Below are 19,432 nucleotides of genomic sequence, written 5' to 3' on the forward strand. Positions count from 1 at the left end.
GGGGGGGGTGTCGCATGCCAGACGGATGAAGTCACTGAACAGACTTGAGCTTCATTATGTAACTCTCCTCCAAATGACAGTTAAGTAGCATTGAAATCTCACTAAATCTCACCAGAAACTTTTTTTTAAAAAACTCCGTTAGCTTTCATTCTAGCGCCTTGTTTCCCGACAGCGCAGTCGATTTTAGTGTGAATAACACCACCGGAGGAGGTTTGAAGTCCTGCTCTCTCTGAATTTGTTCTTCCAGCCAATCACAGCGCCAAACAGTGCCGGACGCCGTGCGCCCTGAGATCCACCTGCAGCGAGTGCACCAGCAGCAGCTCGGAGTGCATGTGGTGCAGCAACATGAAGCAGTGCGTGGACTCCAACGCTTACGTGGCCTCCTTCCCCTTCGGGCAATGCATGGAGTGGTACACCATGAACACGTGTCCACGTAAGACATTTAGAAGCTCTTTGGCAGGTTTGATCGCGAGTCTCGACACCTGATCTGCTTCGCAGCAGGTTGTGTTCGAGTCATTTTCTTTTATTGACGAGTCCAGTCGTATATGTTTGAAATAAATGCAGAATTTGGCGGCAATTTATCTGGAAATGAAGACACAATCCACTGTAAAACCTAATAATTCATTATGTGTAATGTCGAGTTAGTTGAATGTGTAGAAAAATTAATTTCATGCAAATCCTCGCATTTAGATTGTTTCTTTTAAATTGGTACCAAAAGGAATCTTAGTCCTAGAAAAGTTCCAAATCCAAATCCATAATCTATTCATGACTCGTTGATATTATTGCGCCTCAATGTGAAGGTTTTATTATTGAAGTACTTCCTGTCACGTGGTAACAGTCATGTGATGTGGAAACTAAAAAAAGGGACCCAAAATGAAAACGAAAGTGTGGATCTGAAGTCCGCTCATGTTCGGCTCTGCCTCCAGCCGATGTTGAGGACCACTGGAGAAAATGCTTCAATCTCCATCAGACTTAAAAAAAGAAAAAGAAAAGGGCCCTAAAGGCAACGTTTTAAATAACTGCGGCTCTGTGGTGCAGAGAACTGTTTGTTTCTTGAACCCAGCGTGTTAAACGGCACACCCTCCAGGATCTGAGATGGGGGATTAATAATCCGGTTTGGGCGTTTGATAACTTGGTCTCCGGCTGGTGCTTTGTTTTCCGGCGCTGTGCCAGAAAACAATCTTCATTTATTTAACCTGGCAGGCCAATTAAGTAGGAGTTGTTGCTTACATCCGTAGGCCCGGAGAATCCCTGGAGGTGCAGCGGGTTAGGAATAAAAATAACAGCAGCTGCCTCCAGAGGGGAGGTTCAGTAGAGGCGCCTTGGGTCTGATTAATTAAAACTTCTGCAAAGGCCGGAGCCGACTTACAAGCACCAACCAAAGCATTAACCAGCAAGCGTTAATTTTTACGATTAATTTATTGATTTATTGAATTCAAATCTTTAGTGAGGCAAGAAGATGACGTTTTTGGAGTTAACTGGTACGTCTCTTGTGCTGTGTTCTGCTGCAGCGGAGAACTGTTCCGGGTACAGGACCTGCGGTCAGTGTCTGGACCAGCCGGGTTGTGGTTGGTGCACCGACCCGAGTAACACAGGGAAAGGTCAGTGCATCGAGGGCTCCTACCGGGGCCCATTCCAGACCTCAGTGCCGGCACCGTCCACCCTCCCTGGCCTGCTCGCCGACCCCCAGCCCGCCCTTAATGCCAGCATGTGCCCCTCTGAGGCCAAATACAACTGGTCCTTCATCCACTGTCCAGGTAGGGATGGATTTATTGTGTGCTCAGATGTGGTTCCTCTGTTTTCAGTTGGTCACCCCAGTACTAACCAGATATACTGTATAAAAAAGGAAAGATTTTTTTATTATAAACATCCTAAGTGTGTGATGTGTTCAATATAAGCATTGAAAGTTTCACGGAATTATTTTTTGGTCATAATCTCTACGACGCTGTGCATGGATCATTTAGATCATTTACATTTAGAACTCGTGTTCATCTTTTGTTCCCAGCGGGTCTCGCTCCCCTGCTGCTCCCATCTCGCTGACTCAGCTCTTAGTTTAACTGATGATCTCCATCACTTGTTGGGGGCAATATGCGTTTGATGCTTCATCTGGAGTTAAGACCAGTGGAAGCATGTCAGCGTCAAGTTTAGAGAACCAGGCCGATGTAGAAATACAGAAAAAGATAGCAGTAAAGACGTTGGAATAAAACTTTGATTTGGTTTAATTTCCAGAGAAATTTTTATAAATGTTAAAACATTTTTTGAATTAAGTTTTTTTGTCTTTAAATATGTAATTTTGTCTTAAAAATTATGACCTGAAGACCAGAATTTAATCTTTAAATGTAAAAACTTAAATTAAACATTTTCATTGGATTTTTTTCATTTCATTTTAATTTGGGGTATTTAAAGGTTGTTAATGACCCGCCTTTCCCATCCTCACATCTTTCAAACACCACAAGACTGGGGGGGGAAAATGGGGTACTGAAACTCAAGATGTGCTTGTTCATTCTGATAAGTTCCCTTTAGAGCCGGAGAAAACATGACGAAGCTGTTTTTAATAAAAAAATAAACCGATTCTGGTGAGTAAACTCATTCGTGGCCTCTTGCGACGAGAGACTCGTGCCCACTCAGATGGTTTTCCTCCTGAGCTAAAATAAGCAGAACTTGTTACCTGCAGCTTGTCTTTATTGACACACACACACACACACATGCAGCACCGGCAGACAATGCACACTCCAGACTGCACTCCATGCTTTACTTGAAAATGTAAAAAAAAACAAACAAAAAACTACAAACAAATGGATTAATTCATGTTTTGGCCTGAGGCTGTTTTTTTTTTTTTTGCTTGGAAAAAGAAGGAACTATCTTGTGCTTTGTTTACTCGTTGGCAGCTTGTCAGTGTAATGGTCACAGCCAGTGTGTCAACGAGAGTGTGTGCGAGAAATGCGAAGACCTGACGACGGGCCGGCACTGCGAGAGCTGCATCTCCGGTTTCTACGGCGACCCCACCAATGGCGGCAGTTGCCAGCGTAAGTGTCTGCAGGTCGCTCACTTTCAGCGCTAAATCAGCCACTTTATTTAACCTGTCAGTGTTTTACAGTGCAGTTTTATGTCGGGCGTTTTCCCCGATTCCCCGTTGCACGCTAAAGAGCCCCTTAGGGATATTAAAGATTGACAATAGATCAATAAACCCTCGCCTCTCGATATCTTCATCTTGTCAATATTATGCAGTCATTGTTCGCTGGTTGTGTAGCAGTCGACCTCGCGCTAAATCGTTTTATTCTTTATCTCCAGCTAGCCGCTTTAATTTCAGGATCAAACGTTCACGCGGCTCGTAGTTCCACCAGCTGTCGTCTGAACCAAACCTAACAGACGTCTGTTAACAGCTGCTAAACATACTCGTGGAATTTAAAAAGTCGCCTCCGCTCGGCGAGGAAAGGTGGCGGGGCTTGTTTCTAGGAGATTAAATCTGGATTCACCTCCATGTAGAATCAGTTGGAGCCGAGTTTCTGGATCGGCTTCCTGTCCCCGATTCCTCGGTACCCTGATCCCGTTCTGTTGTGTCTCCACCAGCCTGCAAGTGTAACGGCCATGCCAGCATGTGCAACCCCAACAGCGGCAAATGCTTCTGCACCACCAAGGGCATCAAGGGCGATCGATGCCACCTGTGAGTGTCTCCATTCTGATCCAGGGTCTGCCTTCCTGGAAACACTCGGACCTGCAGGGAGAAAAGAGCGCCGTGTCTTGATTTTATTTTTATTATTACAGCAGCAGCTGTTCATTACGAGTAAAACACTTATCTTAAAGCTGGCTGTCATTATCCAGAACCCATTAAAAAGTCCAGACAGTTTCAGAGAAGCAAGTGGTCATCAGTTGAATACGAGGCAGTTTTGTTTTTTAATATTTATTAGTGTTTTTTTCCTACATTGTTGTTTTGGTTGCCGATCCACTGGTAGACAGTGTTTGGGGTGTTTTCTCCACCTGCGATGCTGTGATTTTGCATCGCTTTGTATTTAAGCGACAATTAAACCGTCCTTCCTCTGTTCTGGTTTCTCGTCTTCACCCTTGCCTTTGTGACAAATTTGGCCTCACATCCCATCATTTATCTCTTTCAGGTGTGAAGTGGAGAATCGTTACCAGGGTAACCCCCTCAAAGGAACATGCTACTGTAAGTGGAATTACAATTAGCTAATTTCAAGTGAATGTATTGGTGGAATGGGGGTGCAGGGGTGTTACACCGATAAACTACTGTGAGGTTTTCCGGGTCAGTTGTTGGGCAGCGAAGTGGTTCTGATATCAAAGTCGGTCTGGAGTCGTTTGATGCAGGAAGAAACCGTTTCATGTTTTAAAGCTGGACACATGTGAGAAGCAAAAGCAGATGAAGACCAGACCGGAGCATTTCTGGAGCTAGCACCGCGCAGCTAGTTAGCAGGAGCTGAATAATGAATAATAATAGCTCTACATGCCCGTTGGTATTCCCATTGTGGCTTGGTGCTGAAATTATTGGCATATCCATCAGTGATCAGTGGCTTTTTGTGTAAATGTACATTTTTGATGTCATGCGAAACAAAGTTGGACTTTAACCTCCAGCCACAGGTCGTTCAACAGTTTGATTTCCCACGCTGCATCTGTTCCTTCTGCACGAACAGATCAGAGCGTCTCAGAGCGGCGGGTCTTTGGTTTCGCTGCATGTGTTCAGTTTGGAAAGGAGAACCAGAAAGTTTCCAAGACGAAGCAAATCCATGAACAAATGCACTCGCCTCTGGAAACGTATCATTTTTGAGTTGTGATAGTCTCGCTCGACCTTCATCACGACCTTCATCATAGGAATCACGCGCTAAACTCTTCAGGTCCATCCAAGAAAGTCGATCGAGTATAGAAATGGAACAAAAGAACAGGAATCAGTGTAATTTCTCGCCACGGGCGGTTTGATAAAAAAAATACTCTTGTGTGACTTTCAAAGCAGACTAATGGAGTTGTTCTTCTTCTTTTTTTAATCCCTCCCCCCTCCTGACGCACCCCTACCGCCGGCTTCACGCAGACACGCTTCTCATCGACTACCAGTTCACCTTCAGCCTGTCGCAGGAGGACGACCGCTACTACACCGCCATCAACTTCGTGGCCACGCCCGAGGAGGTACGTCCACCGTCGTAGCACCCGTCACCTTTATTAGGATTAAAGACTGAATAATCAGATTATGAAGATGGAACCCCCCCCCCCTCACTCGCACCATCAACTCCATCCTCGGCAGTCAGCTCCTTTTACCCCTGATCCGCGCTAATAGTAAAAATAAAACCTGAGACACACGTCGCCTCCTCGATGGTGAATTTTTCTCATGCAAATGGATTCCAGTCATCCATGAAGGAACACTTCATCCTCTGGAAAATCCAATATCATCATTTCATTGGACAGACCCAAGAAGAGACGAACGCGCAGACGTTTGTTCTGCTTAATTTACTGCACAATAATCATTAGATCCAGATTAAGAAAAAACAATTAACAGCGGAACTCTAAATGCTGAACTATTGTTTCATAATCCTCAAGTACGATGAGAGCCGTCTTCACATCAGGAAGGAAAAACAAGCTGGGAGAGCTTCGTCCACCCCCCACCCCCCTCCACCCGTTGGCTTCATTACAACCTAGTTACCAGAAGAGTGATGGTAGAACAGTAAAGTGTTATATCGCCATATAACGTTTATTAAGTTAAAATTCCGCTGGGGCAGAGAGATTGTGTTTTCTGGGGAGAGACAGGAATACATAAATGGCTTAATTAAAAGTGCGACAATGATCTGGGCTCCACAGTATAGAACGGAAAAGAAACGTGAAAAGATGTGAACGTGAGCCTGGATGGTCGTTGGCCTCCGTGCGTCGAGCCCATGATGAACCGGCGACCTTTTCCGTCTCTCGCCCGACATCAGCTGAGAATAAAGGGTGATAAATGATGGATGGGTTGATGTCAATGTCCTTTTTTTTTTTTTTTTTTTTTCTTGCCTGCCTGAACGTTCCTCAGCGGATCACATGTTTGCCTCCCGATGAGTCCTCGTGCGAATGACGTTCGTCACGCAGATGCTTCCCCAGCAAACGGACGCATGTCAGGTTTTTTAGTGGCGTCTCGCTCCCCCCGAGAAAGCTGCGACAAAAGCTGACCTGCGATCTCTGTCAGCTAGAAATAATTCCACATTCGATAATAAATGAAGAAACTGTTCTAAAAGCGTTAACAAACGGCGCTTTTCATCTGGCGAGCAAACATTAATCAGGTCTTAATGCCTGCCTACTTGTTGCTGTCAGACTCGATAACACTTTACAATCTGTACTCAGAGTATTTGGATTCGTCTCATTTTCATCTTGTTCAAATGTTTGTTTTGGTGCTGATTTGGCTTCTGCTGTGCAAATTCTCCTCTTAATCTAAGACACACAAGCTCTCCACACAGCTGAAAACTAGTTTGTGACGGTGAAGGGAAAAAAAAAGTCTCTGTTGCTCTTTTTACCAAAAAAAACAAACATTCCCTGCTCCCCCCCCCCCCTCATGACTCCATCCATCGTTCAGCACTAGAATGATGACGGAACCCTGTCTCTCTTCTTCCTCAGCCCAACCGGGATCTGGACATGTTCATAAACGCCTCGAAGAACTTCAACCTGAACATAAGCTGGGCCACGAGCTTCACGGGTACGTCTCAGCCGACGATTTACTATTTATAACACAGTAGATGGAGCTCACGATGGAAAGAAACTTTCTCCATCATCAAATGATGGATAAAGGTCACTTCCTGCAGCCCAAATTCCGAACAGCATTTAGATAAAATTTAAATTGATGACCATTTGCTTTTCCACATTGGATTCTTCTCTAATTGCATGCTGATTGGTTCAGAATGTCCTACTCGTTCATCGTAATTGTTTTTACGATAGGTTTTGTGTCTTCAAATGTCATTCTAGACATCCCGTCACGTTTAATCAGTTTGATCTTATTTATTTTTCCCCTCCTGTTTCTCCCTTCTCCTCTTGTTGTCCATTTTTAATTTCTGTCCTCCAGCTGGAACCCAGACTGGGGAGGAGATCCCGATCATCTCCCGGAGCAACATCAAGGAATTTAAAGACAGCTTCTCCAACGAGAACTTTGATTTCCGCAACAACCCAAACATAACGTTCTTTGTCTATGTCAGCAACTTCACCTGGCCCATTAAGATTCAGGTGAGCCTCACCTGAACCGGAACACCGTTGCGATGGCAAGTGGAGCTTAGTATTATTTGTGCACTCGATCCATTTTTAAACAGCATCCCATAGATGTTGTGATTGTTATCGACTAATGTTTACTATAGTTCAGGATGCAGAACGATGCTCCAGATCTTTAAATGTGGGCTTGGGGAAGCAAAGGATGGAGCTTGATGTGACATTTACGAGCATTTTATCATACGAGCACCAAACCATTACAGTAATCCCTCGTTACTCGCTGTTAATGCGTTCCAGGAACTGTCTAAATGTCTAAATTGTCTGAATCCTCGATGAAGTGAAGCCGTGCATCTTAAAGCGCAAATAAGCGAGGGATTACTGTAATTAACAAACACAAGAAACAGGCAGAACTCAGCTGCTCCACTTGTCTAGAAAATGACTGTATTCATTCATATTCAATAAAAGTGTCTAAAAGTCTGTTGTCGACACGTTTACCCACAAACCCGTCTGTTTGACGGGTTTAGAATTAGAACTCTGCTCACTTTTTTTTGCTGTGAATGGTCGCTAAACCAAAAGTTGGCAGGTAAAAATGGCAAAAAAATTTTTTAAATGCTGGCAGTCGGTGGTAAAAATGCAGCCAGTGGGCGGAGGTGGGGGGGTATTTCTAGGGCGGGTGTGGTGAATAGAGCTCTGTAACTGCTTTACCCTTAAATAGAGGCTCTGACTGTGCATCTGTTTGCGTCCCGTCCAAACAACTTGAGGGAGAACTCACTTGATGGAGCTCTGGTGGCGAACACAGCGGGGAGGGGGTCATTGAAGGCAGCCGGTAGGTGGCGCTGTCTCTGTGACTCGCTGTGACTCGGTATTGGTCTGCAGCGAAGGATTCTTATCCAGCACGTAGGGCTGGGAGCAGATTTGACCGTGATCAGGATGGTAGAACAACTTCCTCTCTGAGGGCACTGGTTTTGAAATTTCCTGCATTGCCATGGCAACAGTGTTCACTGAAAACATTTTGTCTGCACGATTCAACACGTGAGACTTTCCGTAGGTAAGTATCTACACGACTAGCTGTGATGATAATTAAGGCAGAAAGTTTTCAGTTTATTAGGCGAGAGGTAGGATTTATTCTCCTGCTGTCGTGCTTCATAAACTGACATCACTTACCTGAGGGGGGGTGGGGGGGCAGAAAGAATGGCAAATTTACCAAAGTGGTTTTAAATGGACAGTAAACAAGCTTTAAATGTTTTAATTATTCTTTAATGTGAAATGTTGGCTTTTCAAACAGGATGACGGGACGGGACGTTAGCGGATAAGAAACCGTTTAATGCGTTCACCGAGAAGCTATTAGCTCCAGGGTCGCTACCGTTTGTGAGATTTAGGGATTTTTAAATTTTTTTGTGCATCATGAAAAAAAACATTTTTAAAGCAGTTTTAAATACTGGCTGCTTCAGACGACATTCCCTTTGTTGTCATGGGATTTTCAGAACGGGACAAGGACACCTCTTTACCTCAATAACAGCAGATTAGTGCCTTTTGAAAGGTTGACCCCCCCCAAAAAAAAAAAAAAAAAAATTGACACCATAGATGAGATTTCTTAACTTTTAATCAGGTTGAACTGTGATCACGTTTCATTCCTACCCAAATACCTCCCAGTGTTTTAGAGGTGGATGAGAATATATAAAACCCCAAATATAGCTTTTTATGTAAATTCTTAGACACGTCCATCTGTTCCAGCCGTTCACTTCCTTACAGGTTTTAACAGTTTTGTTCGTTTTGCGAGTGGAGTTAGCACGTGGGTGTCTTCTTCAGCACATTAAAAAAGACTGAATAATCTCAATTCTGAGTTTGATGCACCAAATGAATGCACCGTCAGGATTGGCTGCTCCTGCTTTGAGAACGCTACGAGCTCTGGGTCCGCTTCCTGCACGCTCCGTACAGCCTGCCTGCCTCCCAGATCAGCTTTTGGAAGTAATTTGACTGATTGCCCGGGGTGCGAGTGCCCCCCCCTCCCCCCCTCCTGAAGGGGAGAAAAATCCTGCCTTGTGAAGGCTTTCAGCTCTCTGGGCTTCAGAGCAGCTGCTGCCAGCCAGCCTCAGGAGGTCTCCGTTTGCAGCTCCACAACATGACAGAGCTGAGCCAGACTGAAAGCTGTTCTCCCCCTCTTCCTTCTTGGGGCCCACCTCACCGTCTGTCTTGGTGGGTGGGATCATTTAGAAGATCTCTCCTTTCCTTGAAAGCCAAAGCCTAGCGTGTCATTTTGCTTCCTTGCACACATGGAGCTTTTCCTTCATCAGTGAGGTAAAAATCTTCCTCTTCTATCTCTTCCTCGTCTTGAAGTTAAACAATTTCTTCCGTTCATGTCTTTTTTTTCTTCCGCCTCCAGTGGTCAAACGCAGCGTGGAGCCAGAAAAGTACTGCGTAATCATAGGCTGTTGGTCCTCAAGCGTTCACAAGGCAGAGGTCGGAGTGGCGGAAAATGGTTCACATGCAACAGCTGAGAAGGAGCAAGGGTGACGTGGAATGTTAAGTTTAACACACCCTGCATTCAGAGCAGGCTGTTCAGGCTAAGCCCCGGCTCACTTGGCTTCAGCGTGCAGCGTTTCAAACGCTCCCTCTCTCCTTCTGCTGCTCACTCGTCCAACACGCCACCTCAAGGGTTCCTCTCTTCATTCCACATGCTCACAAGTTTGCAAGAAAGTTCATTTGTATCCCTTTGTTGCAACCGTCAGTTGCAAAGAAATCAACTGCACACATTGCTTTACCTTCAGATCCGAACTAACCAAATTCTTTGACTATATTATATCTGTGTTTATAGAAACATCTATATATGATGTACAACAACGTATTCTCAAATTCTGAAGAGCACAGATGTCGCAGTGCGGGAAAATGTTTTCCACCAAATATGAAAATTCAACATTGCTGAATAAATTCCGTGATGGCTTTGTCATCGTCGAGCGGCCCGCATCATCAAAGCAAAATCAATTGCTCTGAGATTAGTCGGCGAGGATTTCTCACACCCCCCTTTTTTTTTTCCCCCCTTTCCTGATCAAGAACAGATCTGAATTTAATGATGTCTATAATGAAACACAAATCCCAGACTAATTGCATTAAAGAGCTGTGATCTCCTGTTCCGTGCCTTAGTGAACATGTCATGATATGGTAGAGATTAGAACAGCCTCCAATTTAATACCCCGCTGTTGAGCAGCAGCAGCTGTAGCTATCAGCTGGCTGGGCTGCTTTGTGTATCTGCGTGGACTCGTGTTGATCTGGGATGCGCGTGGCTGCCTGACGTGTTTGTTTGGATTCTGGTCGCTCAGAGTTCAGGAAACACAAACTGAACAAGTTGCTTCCGTTTGCAACAACCTAAGAAATAAGTCTCCATTCATACAAACCATTAATGGATATCTGTCCTGGGCAGAGCCAAGATAATCCTCCCCATGATGCTGCTGGTGGTGGCGGCGGCTGATGATTCTGCTGAGGCTGATGAAATGAAGCAGGCGGTAAATCTGCATAAGCTAGAGGTTGAAAGAGAATAGTTTTTAGATCTTCCTGGAGAAAACTTGACCAGTTTTTCTTCTTGTCAACCAAATTCAAGAGGCATGACAAACTGTGAGGTTTTGCATCTCCACAGAAAACCATCATATGCACCATTAGAATTCATATTCCTTCAACCAAGGCCTTTCTTGTGGAACCTGTTGAGTGTTCCCTCATGTTGTACCCATATTTCAAAACTTTATTGTGTAGAAGCCAACAAAGGCAGAATGTAACCCAACTTAACTCCTTGTAGCGAGCTACAGGCCCTGATTTGACATTGTTAGCGGCCCCTTGAGGGTCACCCTTTGCCGCAGTTGGCCCGCTTCCTGGTGACAAAGCACTGCACACGGCCGACATATGAGATTAACAGCTGTCATCGGACTCCTTCTGCGCAGCGATGGCGCTATGCGGCAGCTTCTGCTGTTTGTATTGAAGTTAACATTGTTCTTGAGGAGGTTATTAGGAAAGACTATTATGAGTCTCTGATCACCTTCAGAAGTGAATTGCTTTGTTGTCACAAAGAGTACAGTTTCAATTCACTCGCCTGACAAGAGCTGCTTTGATAATTCCAAGCTTGGCTCTTAAAAGAATTCCTACCACTCTGTCGCTTTAATCCCTTCATTCGGACCTCCATCGTCATACATTTACTTATGAAATTGTCTCCCCAATTGATTTTCGTCTAGATACTTGACGGCTTTTAAAAGATGTATAATAAAATCAAAAGGATTTTAATCTTTAATCTCTGCCACAACAGGCTTTTCTGTGTCTCCCTTAAATTAAAATCCTGAAGCAATGAGAAAAGTTAAACTATTTTTACAATCATTGACTCATTTCAGTCAATTTTTAAAGCAAATTCTCAGGCAAATTCACCTTTTGGGTTTTAAGAATATTCTAAATTTATTGAGTAATGAACTGAACATAATGACTTGGAACTTGTTAAAGTCAGTTTTTGCTTAAAATTTGATGTCTTTATTTATCCAGGAACAAGCCATTAAGGTTAAAATCCTTCCCCCCCCCCAAGAGTTACAAATGATGAGATGAATAAAATAAATTATCAGGAAAAACAGGAATGGAACAGAAATGTGATCAGAAAACAAGGAACAACATTTCTAATACTTACGATTTTATCTTGAACTCAGTCTGAGCAGCACCTTCAACTAACTCAAGAGGGACTTAAATTTTGAGATTTGGAAGGAGCGCCGTGCTCCGTCAGCTGTGACATCCAAATAATTTAAACACCGCACAACTCTGGTTTTGGTTTCCCACAGAGATCTCGTTCTTTTCAAAAGTTTTCTCTCGGTGCGCCGGCAGCCCCAACTTCTCTTCAGTGTTCGACAGTCTGGAGGAAAATCGTCACTCTGAGAATTCGGTGCTCAACAGTAATCAACAGCAGCGCATTAGCCCGCCAGATGGTGCCGGCTACACAAGGCAAATTAGATTGAGTGCACACACATCCCCTGTCGTCTCGTCACAAAGGTCATTGCCTTTGGTCCTGTGCTGTAAACACATTTTCACCCATCAACTTGGTCTGAGCATGAGCTGTGGATTCACGAATGCTGATGAGGCATGAACGACTAACCTGACAGCTTTTGTCTCCTTCTCTACCCTCCATTTGGTCTTTTTTTTCCCTGTGGAATTCTGGGTAAATCCACAGTTTGCTGAGGCAAAATCGGCAAGTGCAGCTTCGATGGACAAACCTCAGAGGGGAATTTTTGTGCAGTACCCCAACGTCTCCAGACGGAGGCAGTGTTGTGTCGTTGCAGGAATGTGCTCAATGTGAAGCATTTTCAAGGGTCGGGGGGGGTTGTGAGAAGGTGCAGGAGGAGGAAGAGGAGGTGGAAGAGGAGGAGGAGGGTCACTGTGGGGAGCTGGTAGGATACTGCCAACGTTCCCCCTGGCAACCTTGATTAAGACGAGATGCTGTTCGTACAGTCGCTCTCGTGATGATTAAGCAGCGAATGTGTCTGCCCACATGTGCAGGAATGATTTTTACACAGGCAGGGGCTGGCTGAGAGGTCCGGGCGCTGGGGCTTTGTCACCTTGACAGGCTGGCGGTCTGCAGCACAGATAAATAGATGGACTGGGAACCCCGCAGTAGTTGTCAAGAAGGAGCTGCACACCTGCAGGCTGGGATTTTGTTTGCGAACCACTAGAGAAATGTGTGTTACCATCTAGCATGTAAAGACAGACTTGACAAAGGTGTCATAAATATATACACAGAACACACAATACATCACAAAACACGTCATCTGTCTTTTTTGTGCCTTTTGTTTGAATCTACAAGGACGACTCCAGTCCACAGTTGTGTATTCATGGTTGCATAATGCTGACGTTTTATATGTCCACTGTTTCTGACAACGTTTTTTCACTCTTTCTTGTAGATCGCCTTCTCCCAGCACAGTAACTTCATGGATCTGGTGCAATTCTTTGTCACGTTCTTCAGGTGAGCAGCTCCGCACTTCTTTCCTTAATGTAATTACACCCAAAGCACATGTGTTCCTGTCAGAGCGGCGAAGGTCGATAGCGGTTATTGTGACGCAGTGTGAACTGTGGCTATCGATCTACAAAGAAACGGATGCTGCTGGGTTCGCGCACCAATCGGCGCCGTAAGAGGTGGTGCTGGTGGTTGTTGGTAGCGTGCTCTAGCTGACGCTCACCCTCATGTTTTATTCCCTCCCAGTCACATGCAAGCAAACACAAACATTTGCACAGCTGCATCTCTGCGGTGCACAAATCCAGCATCCCTGCATTCAGTTCAGCAGCAAATCATTCATGACAAGCCCTTAAATGTCCTTTACGTTGCACATGCAACATGTACATTTTTTGGACTTGGTTTTTTTTTTTTGAGCCGCATGAGTGATTCCAGTGTTGGCCCGACTTTCAGTTTTGTTGGCTTCATTTGTTGCTCTGTGTACAAGAGGGAGCAAAAGGGTTACAGCTCAATCAACTCCTCCTGACCGGCGGCTGACCAGCGAGATGAATTTCTGACGTGTAACAAACTTTTGTCGGCTGCCGTCAACATTTCGGGCGGATGAAGCAAAACAAAGAGCATGTGAAACAATGGAGGCAGCTTACCTCCAAGTCCTCTGCAAAACTGGCAGCCATACAAGATTTATTTGATTCTGCGATGCATGAGATTAAAGTTTTATATTATCTTCCTAACAATGGCCTTAAAGGTGTAAATATTTTTCCACCGAGGGCAAAGAGCCAGAATTGCAACGCGGAACTGAGCTGTTTGATAATTCTGTATTTCTGTTTAGAATGCTATAAAAATAATGAAAAAGATTGTTGGAGTAAGAACCAGAAGATGCACAAACATTGAAATGAGGGAATATTGAGCCTAATTTATCAATATGGGCTTTTAAGCATGTCTAAGCTTTACATAGCAGCTGTTTCCATTGGGAAACTTTGGGTGTAAATTAGTGAAGGATGTGTTAAAGTATGTTTTTTGGCCTTTAAGAAGTCCCTCATGGATTCTCCCGAGTCGTTCCTGTCCAAAGGTCATCATCAGGGAAGTGTCTTCACATTCCTTTAGTGCTATGTAGCTGATCCGTCTCCTTGGAGAAGTTCAGGGCTTCTCTAACGTGGACTCGTCAGACGTGAGATGTTCTTGTGCGTCGCTCTGCTGTACGCCTTCTGGTATCTATTTAAACCTTTGGACGAAAATCTAAAAGTCGTCTCTGGGCGCCCCCTTGCAGCGAAGGAGGCAGTGGTTCTGACCAAACATGCATGTGCTGAGCTGTGACGAATCCCCCGCGCCCGAACTGGACCGCTGTAATACGTTATCGATTTTTAAAGAAATGCACCAACTGAAGAAAGGTGTGTTTCCTGCATGTTTCAGTGTGTTGCCCCCATCCTCCCCCCCCTACCAAAAAAAATATGCTGGTTGCTCAGAGAGCCATGCTGTTTTTATTGATCCATCAGTCATGTACAAGCAAAGACATTTAAAAAAACATTTTTTTGCGTGTTTTTTTTGTTTGTTTTAAACTTGTTGCTACGTCGCCCCCTGCAGGTTCATATCGGACGCTGTTAAAACCTATAAAACCTGATGTGCTGCGATACGCCTCAGTCTCCCCACCTGCATGCAAATCCAGAGGCTGCAGCTACCCCACCCCCCACCCCCCCGGTGATGCTCTGTTCATATACACACACGTCATCATTTGAATGTTCGCATGTCAGCATTCCAGGTGTCCCATTCAAAAACGGAGCAGCCCGTTCCACCTTTCTATTCATCCTCTCTCTCGTTCTTTAATCCCACTTTCTTTACTTCTCCTTCACATTTGCCTCCTTCAAAACCTCCTCCCACCCCCCACCCCCATCTGTAAACCGTTCTTTCCCTCCTCATCATGCTCTCATCTCCAGCCCTCCGGTTCTGCCTCCCTTCTCTTTTCCTCCCTTTTTCCACATGCCCTCTCCTCCTATCTTCCTCTCCTAATTCCACAGCTCAGTCTTTTTCTTTTCTTTTTTTTAAATTTTAACGTGTGTTCTCCTTGGCTGAAGCTGGCGAGATCATAGCCTGCTCCCTCTCTTTGCTTCGCCGCATTGTTTGTGTAGCGGGGGAGGAGAGGGATGCTAATTAATGTGGAAATTGTTTGCTTTCCTCCTCTCCGACTTTCTCTGTGTCTTAACCGCTCTCTGCCTCGCTCTCGGATCCTCTCTCTCTCTCTCCGTGTCCACCACGTTCTCTTTGGGGATGGATGAAGGTGGCATCATCTCGTTATCAGCCATGCATATATACACACACACACACACACACACACTCCGGCTTCCTGCAGCTGCAAAACACACCGGCGTTAAACACTCACAGCTGATATCAGGAAGATGCATTCAAATATCTCATGTGCAACATCTTCCCACCTTGGATGTGCATCAAGTCATGGATGTCCAAAGTTGGAAAAGTTTATTTTTTCATGACAGTTTTGGAAATCCTTTTTTTTTTTTTTTTAATGAACGTTTTACCATTTGACTATTATCTGTAGTATATTTTTTCTCTTTCCCATACATGAAAACGCCTTGAAGAATGTTAAAAAAAACAAAAACATTCCAAAACATATTCTAAGTAATGCAATGAAAATGTATTATTAAGCTGCCCCCCCCCCCACTCAAGTTGTCATGTTTTAAATTAAAAGTCAGCCGCTGCCAAAGTAAGTAGCCTTTGAAGTAATAGTGACCTGAATGATAAATTTCTTGGCTGCATAAGTCCAAACTGCTGGATGTGAGGACGCTAAAAGAGCGATGATAAAAGGCAGGATTTTTTTTTTTCAAACATTGTTAGCAGGGACATATTTGTCACGGGCACTTTATTTAAAGTCTGACGTTCTGCGTCGCGTATCCTACATTTCTCTAACATCAAACTCGTCCCAAGTTCCCTCAAAAGGGAAAAAAAACTAAAGTTGGTTTGTTTATGAGAAGCTCAGTCGTCGATTGTGTTCATGAGCGGGTTTATCCTGCAGAGTATTACATATTTGTGCATCATGGAGGATTAAATTAATGTCTGTACGCGTGGGAAAATTACTGCTATGTGTTTTATCCACTTTAAATCAGCTTGTTTTGCAGAAAAGAAAGAAATAAAGAAGCACAAGCAGAACAGGAGTGACAAAACGCAGTGAAAGTGAATCGAGCGATCAGGTGTTTGTGACCTTTGACCTACGACGGGATCGTCCGACGTGTATCTGAAAGACACAAGTCTGATGGAAGAAGTTTTTCCCCAACTGTTCTAGAACAATATCCCCAAATTAGCTCGCTGTCGTGTTTACTTCCTCAAAAACATGACTTAACCCAATAATAGTCGGCGTGCCACCGGTGCCTGATGTCCCAGAAAAATCTGCTCCCCCCCTGAGAATGCACCTCCCTGAACATCTGTGCTGCTCCACAGCTAATATTAAAATAAATCATGTGTCTGGTGGGCTCTTTCATCCACTGCGAGTGCTTGCATTTCCTTTTTTTATACATGACTGGTCCCAGCGGGACGCGAAGCCCCGACGCCAGCAGAGCTTTTATTCACCCGAAAGTGTCAGGAGTCAGAAACTCAAGTCTGTTTCTTCCGACTGTTAAAGGAAAATGTTTTGATTTGCGTCTAAATCCCAAGCTCTATCAGAGCTGCCGACAACAATTATTTTAGAAGCTAAAAAAGTTGAGTTCTGTTCCCTCTGTCATGTCAGAACTGTTTACAACTTCTTCTTTTTTTTTGTTTTTTTTGTTTGGTTTTGATTGTCCCACGATATACGTGGGTTTGACATCACTTTTGGAATGAAAACATTTACAGCCGCTTCACTATTCACCGAAAAAAAAAAGAAATCACCTGCAAGTTTCACGCCATTCGTAATAATTTAAAAAACAACGGGAGAGAATCATTTATATGTGAGTGTAGTTCTCAGAGAAAGAAAAACAAAGGAGGAAACAATTTGTTCAGCTGCATGGGGCTCATTTCAGAACGGGTCCTACAAAGTAAAATATTCAGACACTTGAAGAAGCAAACTTTTAATTTATGAGTTTTTTTGTCTTCAGTGTAAACACAAAGAACAGAGAAATAAACAAACATGTTACCCATGATATATTGTCTTGGAACCGCTGTATCGTGATACGTATCTTATATCTTATATCTTCTATTCACGGAGCCTGTTGGAGCTTCTGGAGGAGATCCTGGAGTTCCAGCATGTTCAAAAAACATTAAACCGGGAATACCTGACATGGATGAGTTCAGGGGAACAGTTTGCAAAAACTGCCGTCCTCTTTGGGATGAATTGTTCAAATTTAAAACGCGTTCAAACATCATAAGTCACATAACTTTTGCAGCGTGTTATCATTGCCGCGTGTTTAAAATAATTAGCGATTCCCACTGTTTTGCCGGATGTCTGAACAGAGGGGAGATGTAATTTGGTTGGAGTGGAGGCATTAAAACAATGGCTACCAGCAGGCGAGCTTTCCCGAGCCAAGTCCGGGCTTTTGTGTGTGTGTGCGTGTGTGTGTGGGTGGTTGGGATTTAATGACACGAATGATTCACCCCGGAGCCACCGAGGAGATTTAAATCCTCTCCTCTGTGAAACAGACAAATGAGACTCAGATGTACTTCACAGTTTGTCCGAATCGGACGCTTCGGTCCCCACCGTCGGACCTGTTGGTATTCATCAGGAGAGACTTCCCTCACTGATTTATGTTTTGGCGTTTGCGATGCGGAGTTTCTGTACTCCATCACTTGGTGCTGCTCCCCCCGCCCCTCCCCGACCCCCATCAGCATGCAGCGGTGTGATTCCACTCGCCGACCTCCTTCTGAAGCCTTTATCTCGTTATAGTCGAGAGGTGATTGGGGTCGACGCCACCACGTCTCTGCTCACTTTCTGCTGCTCCTCCATCCTCCCCCCATCGGGGGCTTCAACCCCGTGTTCTGAGGACGATGCAGTGAAACCTTTTTAACCAGCAGGTCTGGGTTTAATGTGGGCAGTTTATACAGCAGGGGCCTCTGCTTGATCCTCTCCCTCTATGTCAGTCTGGAGGTGCAAAAATAAGACTTCCTGTTGACTGAACCAGGCCTGGATCCATGGGGGTCTTGTTACATAAAGCATGGGAAAAAGCATGATAAATGATCAAATTGTGCATGCAGAACTATTCAACAAATTTACATTCACGGTTTAAAACCTAACTCAAATATTTTGTCACCACGGTCCCCGGTTAGCCGGCTAATTAGCTTCAAACTGTCTGTTTCAGATAAGTTTAGGGCGGCTGCAAAACTGAATATTTGATTCAGGAGCACAGTGGTTGAATTTAGAATTTTTTCCTTCACGCAAGTTCTTCACACAAAATTTAAGATGTACATTTGCAAATGTGTTTTTCAATGTCTGGGTTAACAAACAGTCTTCTTCTTTCGGCTTTTCCCTTCAGGGGTCGCCACAGCCAATCAGTTGCCTCCATCTAACCCTGTCTTCTGCATCCTCTTCTCTCACACCAACTACCTTCATGTCCTCTTTCACTACATCCATAAACCTCCTCTTTGGTCTTCCTCTAGGCCTCCTGCCTGGCAGTTCAAAACTCAGCATCCTTCTACCAATATATTCACTATCTCTACTCTGGACATGTTTGCTTTCCTCTTTCCTGGTCACTCCCAGAGAGAACCTCAGCATCTTCATCTCTGCTACCTCCAGCTCTGTCTCCTGTCTTTTCTTCAGTGACACTGTCTCTAGACCAAACAACATCGCTGGTCTCACCACAGTTTTGTACACCTTTCCTTTCATTTTAGCTGAAACTCTTCTATCACTCATCACACCTGACACTTTCCTCCACCCGTTCCATCCTGCCTGTACACGCTTATTCACCTGTTTTCCACACTCTCCATTGCTCTGGACTGTTGAGCCTAAGTACTTAAAATCCTCCACCTTCTTGATCTCTTCTCCCTGTAACCTCACTCTTCCACTTGGGTCCCTCTCATTCACACACATGTACTCTGTCTTACTGCGGCTAACCTTCATTCCTCTCCTTTCCAGGACAAACCTCCACCTCTCTAGCTTCTCCTCCACCTGTTCCCTGCTCTCACTGCAGGTCACAATGTCATCTGCAAACATCATAGTCCATGGAGATTCCTGTCTAACCTCGTCTGTCAGCCTGTCCATCACCATAGCAACAAGAAGGGGCTCAGAGCTGATCCCTGATGCAGTCCCACCTCCACCTTGAACTCCTCTGTCACACCTACAGCACACCTCACCACTGTCTTACAGTCCTCATACATGTCCTGCACCGCTCT

General features: G+C 44.5%; 1 protein-coding gene across 2 annotated transcripts in view; it reads left to right on the plus strand.

Annotated features, from left to right (window-relative positions):
- The window catches only part of atrn (attractin), a 76,850-nt gene that overhangs the window by 22,963 nt on the left and 34,455 nt on the right, over nt 1-19,432 (plus strand). The window contains exons 17-25 of one of the 2 annotated variants that reach the window (XM_068338490.1): nt 248-433; nt 1,512-1,757; nt 2,889-3,026; nt 3,571-3,664; nt 4,113-4,165; nt 5,039-5,133; nt 6,586-6,664; nt 7,028-7,185; nt 13,080-13,141. In XM_068338490.1, the coding sequence (XP_068194591.1) occupies nt 248-433; nt 1,512-1,757; nt 2,889-3,026; nt 3,571-3,664; nt 4,113-4,165; nt 5,039-5,133; nt 6,586-6,664; nt 7,028-7,185; nt 13,080-13,141 (1,111 nt within the window). Of the gene's footprint in view, nt 1-247; nt 434-1,511; nt 1,758-2,888; nt 3,027-3,570; nt 3,665-4,112; nt 4,166-5,038; nt 5,134-6,585; nt 6,665-7,027; nt 7,653-13,079; nt 13,142-19,432 lie in introns of those variants that run through there. The other variant, XM_068338489.1, reaches the window with a different exon arrangement.

This window comes from Antennarius striatus, chromosome 17 (assembly GCF_040054535.1).
Source record: "Antennarius striatus isolate MH-2024 chromosome 17, ASM4005453v1, whole genome shotgun sequence".
Taxonomy (NCBI): domain Eukaryota; kingdom Metazoa; phylum Chordata; class Actinopteri; order Lophiiformes; family Antennariidae; genus Antennarius; species Antennarius striatus.